Raw genomic sequence first — 9,358 nt, 5'->3', positions numbered from 1 at the left:
CAAGATCACACAAGTGTTTTATTGAGTGTCTACAGTTGTCGTGTATCACATAGTAATAATAACAAAAAATAATATAAGTATACAATAATATTATACATTTTTATTATATTATACAGAAAGAGTTATAAATAAAACAGGTGAAAAAAAATATAGAAGTATAATAATTATATGAGAATTAGAAACAATTAGAAACCATAGTTTTAGAAAAAAGTATGTAGTGACATACTGCAGGACACTGCTTTATTAAATAATAATCATAATAATAAAAAAAACTATAATTATATTTTAATAGACTACATTTCCTGGACATATACCTTTGGTAAGAAGTTGGGGGAAGGAGGACTCGGCTCCGTCTTTGAAGGGACCCGCTGTGAGGACGGCCTTCAGGTGGCTGTGAAATTCAAGACAGACAACGAGTCGTACCTCAGCCTTGTAAGTAGACTGTGCTCTCTGTGTCATCTCCTCTCAGTCACTGTTAGCAATTTATAACATCTTAGATTCATGTAAAACACAGAGTACAGATATTTCAGTAGACAAACAGACTGAGCTAAATCCTTATTTGAGAAACCACTTCCATCTGACTATCATAAAAATCAGTCTTTCTTCTAGCCTGACCGTCCCAGTCCGGTTCCTCTAGAGGTGGCTCTGACAGTCATGGCCAATCAAGGCCGCCGCTGTCGCCACATCATAGAGCTGCTGGACGGGAAGCAGGCAACAGTGTGGTAGCTGGGAGTGCTGCTGTTTAGCATGATCACCAGCTGTTATCCATACAGCAGCGATATAAAATTAATGGACGCTGATGTCTGGATCGAGCTGGGCTTCTCAGATGGTAAGAAATTCATTACAACAAAGAAGAACAATTGTAATTATTAATCTTAATCATGCGAAACAGAGAAAAAAGCAGCTTTATAAATAATGGCCTTATGGATAATGCAGGAATCTCTCACAGTTTAGAGAGCAGGTGTGAATTTGATGGAAATAATCAGATATTTCTCGAATTTTTCTGCACAGAATGCTGCCGTTTTATTCGCAGTTGCTTGAAGAGCGACCCGGAGCAGAGAGTTCATCTGGAGGAGATGCTCTCCCATGACTGGTTCTCGGTAAGGGTTTCAGTCATGGACACAGAGCTCTTTTTCTCAGCTGCCTTTGATCAGGAAATCCCTGTGAAGGCTGTGATAAAGGTTCCTGTCACTGCTGCTCCAGAAGCTGCTGAGGCTCCACAGAGGTTCATGATTCAAAAGTCCCAAGATGCCCTTCACTGGTCCCAGAGGTCCCTCACACTGAAGCTCCAAAGGTTCCTTCCACGGGCGACCAGGTCCCAAAGAAATCAGGGCGGCTCCAGAAATCAATGTGAATGCTGCCCTAAATGCTGCTGCTCCAGGACCTGCTGAGGTCAGAGAGGTCAGAGTCACAGGCACCACAGATGTCACTCGACAGGGTTCCTTATAAGAGCCACCCTGGTCTCAGAGTTGAAGGTCCCGGGTTTGAATGTTCCTGCTGCTGCTGCTGCCCCATAACCCACTATGGTTCCAGAGCTCTGTGTCATGGCAGCTCCAGTTGTAAAGTTTCCCAGAGGTTCCTGACATGATCGACCCTGATGCCCATCATGTCCACCACAAAAGGTTTCTCTCATGATGGGAACGAACACCAAAGAAGTGCGGCCCAGTGTTTGCAGTCGTAACCTCAGCCAGAGCTGCTGTCCAAGACTGCTTCAGTCCCAGAGCTCCTCTCTCAACCTCCCTGGTCCCAGAGGTTCCTGCTAAAGCCGCTCTGGTCCAAGAGGATCCTCTCACAGGCCCCAGTGTTTCCTGTCACTGCTGGGATTCCTCCATAAAGATATTACACCTTTATACCTCATTAAAAAGACTGTGATTGTGAAAATTCACAAAAATGTGTTTTAATGAGAAAACATAATAATCTGGAAATAACCATTCCTATGTTTCAGTTCTAGAGAGGTTAAGCCTCTCATTTTAGCAGTATTTATTTATCACTTTGAATGTTAATTTGAATTTTAAACTCACCAGGCAAGTATTACCATGTAAGTAACATCTCAAAAAGGAGTTACACTATGCTTTAAGTCCTGTAACAGTTACATAACCGATGGTTTGGCTAGATAAGACCCTTATTCCTCGTCTGGGATCCTGTAGAGCCCTTTGAAGCTGCACTGAAACTACAAATTGGACCTTCAGCCCGTTGGCCACCATTGAAGTCCATTATATGGAGAAAAATCCTGGAATGTTTTCCTCAAAAATCTTAATTTCTTTGTGACTGAAGAAACACATTGCTGTCATGACAACTCTCGGAGGGATTGGCATGGTACTGAGCCATCTAGAGTTTCATGCCAGAACTCTGTATGAACATCTTGGATGACATGGGGGTGAGTAAATTATCAGGAAGTTTTTATTCTGGAAGTGAACTAATCCTTTAAGTGTGTTAAGTTTATTCTCATTAAGTACACTACTGGGACATTTTATTTCATTAAACGTATATAACCTTTAAGTACAGTTATTTTAAAATATACTTTTAAGATTTGAAGTAAACCATAAGTGCACATTCAGTACAGAGCACAACTATATTTAATACAATTTATCTAATACAGCATATATTGTAAAGTCACATTTAATTATACAGCGTTTTAAACCATACAGATTGTGTCAAAGCAGCTTTAAAGTGTCAAACAGGAAAATAGTTTGTCAATAATGCAAGAGGACAATAACAAACAGTAAATTTTTCAGTTAAAGTCAGTTTATTGATGATTCAGTGGTGTCATCATGCAGTTCCTCTCTCTTCCAATAGTGTCTGTGTAATCAGTCAAGCGTCCCCTTCCAATAGTGTCTGTGCAATCAGTCAAGCATCCCTAACTAAACAAGCCAAAGGCGACAGCGGCAAGGAACCAAAACTCCATCGGTGACAGAAATGGAGAAAAAACATTGGGAGAAACCAGGCTCAGTCGGGGGGCCAAAACTGGCCAGACGAAACCAGCATGGCATGGTTTAATTCCAGCCTGCAACACAAGTGCAGAGGACTTGTCTGGTTCTTGTGGTCTTGTGCCGATGGTCGTCGAGGTGATGAGGTCTTCGCAGGGGATCTGTCTCTGGGGTGCATTCAGTCGGTCTCCACTGACATTCAGTGCTGTAGAGGTCGTCTCTAGGTGCTGATCTACCATCTGGTCTGGATACGGACTGGATCCGTAAGGCTACGGTGACCTCGGAAAAAGAATAAAACAAACTAATATAACCGTAGATGCCATTCTTCTTACGATGTATAGTACATCGGATATTATGGGAAGTGTTCCCAGTTCCAGTTGACCTAATTAATGCAGCCTAACAATCTTTCTGAACCCCACAGATTTGAATTATAGAAATGTGACAGTGTATTATGTGTATGCCAGGTTAAAGAGATGGGTCTTTAATCTAGATTTAAAGGGGTCAATTTTCCCTTTCTCTTTAGAGTGTTACAAGCTCTTGGTGCATAAAGAAGATTGGTTTTATGTTTACGCGGCGCGATACGCAACGCGTAAAAAGACAGTATGTCATTATAATCAGTAATTATGTCCCCACTGGATGCAACAAATGCCTCGTTTGTAATGGGTTTTATTGGTTTTGTCTCGTCCAGCTGGGAGACAGCATCACAGTATGGTAAGAGGCGTAACATTTCCGTCACACGTTTGAGGCGTTCGGCCAATCACAACGCACTGGGTAGCTGGCCAATCAGAGCACACCTCACTTTTCAGAACGATGAGCTTTGTAAAAATCGACGCGTTTCAGAAAGGCAGGGCATAGAGAAGAAACAATAATGTACATTATATGGAAAATAATGTGTTTTTGTACCTTAAACAGCATAAACACATTGCATTACACCAAATACACAAAATAATGTTCTTTTTAGCAACGTCATAGGACCCCTTTAAGAGTGTGTCTGCCTCCTGAACAACACTAGGTAGATTGTTCCAGAGTTTGGGCGCTAAATAGGAAAAGGATCAGTTGATTTGATTGTCTGTTGATTGTAACAGATAAGGTTGGAGTACATTAAAATGTCTAGTCCAGTCAGAAAGTTTCTAAATATTGCCATACACACATATCTACGTGTTTCTATAATCATTGCCTTCATCCTGTTGCTTTTGTATTATTACTGTTGTTGCAAGTGTGAGCAGCTGAACTGAAGTGATCTGTGTGTTCATGCAATGACAGTCTCAAAGAAACAGGCAACACGAAACAATCAAGGACAATTTTATTGGTACCACATGAAATTCAAAGAGCTGTAGGATGAAGTTCTTTCTTCTTGCTTTACATTTTAGTAAAAACAATATGGGAGTAGTCTCCTTGGCCCAATTATTTATGAAATGTATTCAAAACAAGAAAGAACTGGCAAAATCAGATATTAATACTTAAGGCTGTTCTGAGTTGCATAAAACACTTCAGATGTCATCCCTGAGTCCTCATCTCCCTGTTATCACGAGTCCGTATACTTGTTTTGAGCTGCTCATTACTGTGTTTTCTTCTTTTCCATCCCTTTGACTTGTCCCTCCAGTCTGCTCATTCGGCTTTCCAGACTGGCTCCTGTCCCACCGCCGCTGCTCGTAGCGACCCCAAACACAGCACAGATGAGCATTAGTAAAGTCAGTCTCATTGTAGTGACTTCACTGGAGGCAGTGGGGTCACTGATGATCCGCACAAACAGCCACAGCACTACAACCGCTTTAATCAGCCAAAACACTCGCCTTACAAGCATTACGGTGACTCGCAGCAACAAGGACAGGAGCCAGTAAGCGATCAGAGCCAGCAAAGCCCACTTGGTCACAGCAGACACGCCTTCAGCAGTGAAATGAGGCACTGATACTGTCTCTTTGAATAAGACAAACAGAAAGAAAAAAAAGAACAGATGTTAATTGGGTGAAGCATTTTCAGAAGAAAATGTAAGTGGTGATTTCCTGTCCAAATTGGGCATCATGTTGTCAGAATTAACTTGACAATTTTCATCACTGTTGTGTATGTCGCTATTTTTCCATTTGCTACAGCAGGTATTTTTTTGTCAGACGAATTTCTTGGTCACAAACCCCATGCAGTTCCCTCACAAACTACCATGAGTTCACAAAACCCAGTTTGGGAAACCCTTTGCTACGCTTTTGAGTGGTAGCTAGGATGTTTGGTTGTTTGCAAGGGTGTTGCTATATGGTTGTTGCTAAAAAGTATTCTGGGTGGTTGCTAGAGCATTAGTGCTAAATTGCTAAGGTATTCTGGGTGATTGTCGCAGCAGATGGTTGCTTGCATAGGAGGAGGGTGAACCAGCTGAAGGGTACGGCTTAAATTAGCCTAATGTTAGTGTAATCTATTAACTATGCACATCATAAACTCGTCTTTTAAGGCAAGTACCAGATATGGGGGTCGTGTCATCAAATATTTTAATAAAACTGAATTTGTGATCAATTAAAAAAAAAAAACATTGTAAGTTACTAATTATAATGCTTTCGTTTCCACTGTTATTCAAACGGCAAATAAATTATATCTGGCGTTTCAGCGATGACTAATCTGAATGCCTCTGATTGGCCATTGCATTCATAATCTCAACAGAATCTTGTGTGATTGGTTATAATGTGCAACGCTGTACAAATCCGTAAAAAAAACTTGATGCAACATGATCTAAAATTAATGCCAAAATCGACACTTTTCATTTCGATTTTCACTTAATTCATGACAGCTGTAATACATCTAGTTTAATTATGCAAGGACATTTTTGTCCAATTTGGTGTCATTTTTGCCCCAAGTCCCCGTTCATTTCTGACCCGTGGCCAGGGCAAGGTTAAGACTTGCCCAGCCTTACACACACTCCGCCTATGTGTACTTGGTTTCAAAGTGGTTGTTAGGGTGTTCAGGTGGTTGCTAGGGCATGTTGTTTAGTTGCTAGGTGGTTGACTAGGCAGTTTATACAGGTATCTGGTTGATGTTCTGGTGGTGCTAAGAAGTTGTGCCAGTGCCAGTGCAAGTATTGCATTTTTTTTTTCTTTTTTGCCTCGTCTTTTCATCTGTTGGGCGAAAATCATAGGTCTCATCACTTATAGGTGTAGTTCACCCAAAAATGAAAATTACCCCATGATTTACTCACCCTCAAGCCATCCTAGGTGTATATGACTTTCTTCTTTCAGAATAATACAATCGGAGTTATATTAAAGTTAGTGTAGGCTATTTCAGAAAGGCTAGCAATAGCAAGCAAGCTTTGAAAGCAAGATCCCACCTTCCCTGCATAATCACTCTGCAAAGCCATGCCTCCTCCAAAACACATGAACGCATGACGCTTTATAATGGCAGTGATAAAGCGTCATGGCAGAGCATTGAAGTCAACTAGTCGATTAGTCGGTGCAACCCCTAGTGAGTAGTGGTCCAGATTTTGAAGCAAAATAAAGTGCATCCATCCATCATAAAAAGTACTCCACACGGCTCCGGGAGGTTAATGAAGGCCTGTGATGTTTTAACGTGCTGTGAATGTGAAACAACAATAATCTTAAACCGCTGGCAATCTTTGCGTGTTAAGAGGTTAGACATCCAAAACGAGGATTTGTAAAGGAAAATATCAGAGGATTTTGATATAAGCCAAGAGGAGACTGGTTTTCCTTTGCTGTAAACAAAACTTGGTTCTTGCGAGACCAGCATGTTCTCACCGGAGCTTATGCCTATGAGCACACATACGACAGTTAGCGGAATCTAGAGATTACGGTTTATAAAGTTTTAAATATGGATATTATTCTTACGAAAACGCATCTATTCACTTCAGAAGGCCTTTATTAACCCCCCGGAGCCGTGTGGAGCACTTTTTATGATGAATGGATGCACTTTATTTTGCTTCAAAATCTCGACCCCCACATTCACTGCCATTATAAAGATTGGAAGAGCCAGGACATTTTTTAATATAACTCCGATTGTATTCGTCTGAAAGAAGAAAGTCATATACACTTAGAAAGGCTTGAGGGTGAGTAAATCATTGGGTAATTTTCATTTTTTGGTGAACTATCCCTTTAAGGCTACAGTACTTTAAAAATCTAAGTATTGGGTTTCAACATGCTCGAATATTTAATGATAGAAATGTTACAGAAAAAAAAAACACTTTAAATTGGTTTAAATGTTGACATCTTACTAAGATGCCATTTTATAGATAGTTTATGCTTTTTATTATGTACATAAATGGACCATTGTGAACATACTTAGACAGTATTGAACATTAGATATATAGAATATTAGATATTGAACCCTGTTAAATATCACTTTTAAAAACATCAGCTGTAAAAATACAAAAAAAATTAAGTGATTCCGACGATATAATTTATATGTGTTGTTATTGTTATAGCTGTGGTGGGAACTTCCCTAATCTCATAGTTTAAAACGATTATTAAAACTATAGTTATATTTCTCATCACTGGTATGAAGAGGCCTTTAGAGTTGGGGTTTAGGAATGACTAATATACTGATGAGTTGGACAAATGTTCTGTATATAGGCCCATATGTTTCTGAGATTTCTCCTCATTTTCTCCTAATACTGTCATTTGAGCATTCCACACATACTAAGCCACAGTCATTTATATCAGCATTACGAGGCCCAGGGGCTGCAGTAACACACTTTCTGTTTTAGTACTCAGCAGAGTAATGAGCTTGCCAGAAAATGGGAACCCTTCATGTGGCTTATATTTTAATTCATTACACTGCATTAATCTTTGATATATATACGCATATTTAAGTTAAACAAATTTTTTTTTAAATATTTAGATTTAGATCTAACCCGAGAGACAACCTTTACTCACCGTTCACTCCAGTAGCTCTGAGAATCTCAGATACATACACAGCAATGACATTCAGTCCACTGGCAGCTCCTTCAGCAACCAACTGCAGCAGCATTTCGACAAACTAAAGAAAAAAAAACAAGGAGAAAAAAAAGTGATTTGACTCCAGAACGGGTCTGTGTAGTGCAGATTTGCTGTTTTTCTTACAGAGGGCGGCCTATATCTAAACTCAACTCATAGATCTCTGGCCATAGCTGATCATTAACCAATACTGACTGACAAGAGTGACACAACACACATGATTTAATTAAAGCAATGTTTTGGGTTCAATGCAAATTCTATAGACAGCGTATGTGTGACATGCTGTTGGTTGCAAAAATCACATTTTCATAAATGCACTAACAATGTATATATTTATGGGGCACAACACTGTAACAACAGTAGAGGCACAGTAAGCTATTGAGTAAGCAGATGGTCGCAGTTCTGTTCTGATGGAATCACAGACAGCAAGAAAAACACTGCACATGACAAAACGCAACTATATGATCCTACATAGTTAGCAAAACAAAAATATAGGTATATCAGTTTTTAAAAGGGTGGAATGAACATTTCCTGTATCTTTTGACTGAAGAAAAAGTTAAACTTTTTTCCAAATATACTTCACAACTAATATTTTTCTGATAAATAATACTTTTTTTATTATAACTACTTAAGACGGTTTTCCTTTCAAAATGTTTATTCTTTTCATTTTCATTCTGATCTCAGGACATTTGTACCACCCTGGCATTTTTTTTCCCTTTATACTACCCAAAAAAGTATAATAATTTAACTAAAAAATTATATAATCAAATATGTGTGTTTGAAGTCATTGTGTACAAATTGCACTTTTAATGTATTTTTTAAATAAATGAATAGATCCGGACAAAATGAGCGTCATGTCACTAACTCTAATACAATATTTGGCTCATAGTTTATTACACGTGTTAGGCTGGTAAATCACATTTTCATTGACACTTTTACATTTAAAGTAGTTACACTTCAATGAATCATTTTGAATTTTACTGGGTATATGCATTTCCTTGTAATAATAGTAAGTTTTAATGTGGTACTTCATTGTTCATCTCTTGATTTTTAATTAAAAATCTCCGTCCTGAAGCAAATCAATTTAGAACAACAATTTGGACAACTTCACAGCTCAAATAACATTTTTTGTATGGAACAACAATGTAAGAATTTCAAGAGACATGAGCTGTGCATTTCTGGTTTTAAACCTTCCAGGATGTCCACTGTAAGGGCATAAAATATGATTTTTACATATGGAGGGATGAGTTGAAATGACTTTCTGAAAAAAGCAAGTCAGATACACACTTGTACTGAACCTGGAACATTGTTTTTAAGGGGTGAGAACACTTCAGAAGACTTCTGTTCAAAATTAATTTGTGAACATTCAAACAAAGGGCGCAAACTTACAGGTTTGGGATCCAGTTCGATAGGCTATAATCTTTAACAGTATTTGTGTAAGAACACCTCACAATACAAATAGAGCTCTGTGTGTGTGTGTGTGTGTGTGTGTGTGTGCGCGTGTGTGTG

The 9,358-nt window shown here is 39.0% G+C and overlaps 1 protein-coding gene across 2 annotated transcripts in view; it reads right to left on the bottom strand.

The window, feature by feature from the left end:
• Window positions 1–4,212: 4,212 nt before the first annotated feature.
• Window positions 4,213–9,358, bottom strand: part of LOC107665274 (transmembrane protein 109-like) — a 7,291-nt gene continuing 2,145 nt past the window's right edge. For both annotated transcript variants that reach the window (XM_016456093.1, XM_016456095.1), the window contains 2 exons: window positions 7,790–7,892; window positions 4,213–4,844 (listed from right to left, as the gene is read on the bottom strand). In XM_016456093.1, the coding sequence (XP_016311579.1) occupies window positions 4,486–4,844; window positions 7,790–7,892 (462 nt within the window). In that variant the 3' untranslated portion in view covers window positions 4,213–4,485. The remainder of the gene's footprint in view (window positions 4,845–7,789; window positions 7,893–9,358) is intronic.

The sequence above is a fragment of the Sinocyclocheilus anshuiensis genome, unplaced genomic scaffold, assembly GCF_001515605.1.
Source record: "Sinocyclocheilus anshuiensis isolate Anshui unplaced genomic scaffold, SAMN03320099.WGS_v1.1 scaffold483, whole genome shotgun sequence".
NCBI lineage: Eukaryota > Metazoa > Chordata > Actinopteri > Cypriniformes > Cyprinidae > Sinocyclocheilus > Sinocyclocheilus anshuiensis.
Note: the sequence above shows the minus strand (reverse complement) of the source record. Positions and strands in the feature narration are given on the sequence as shown.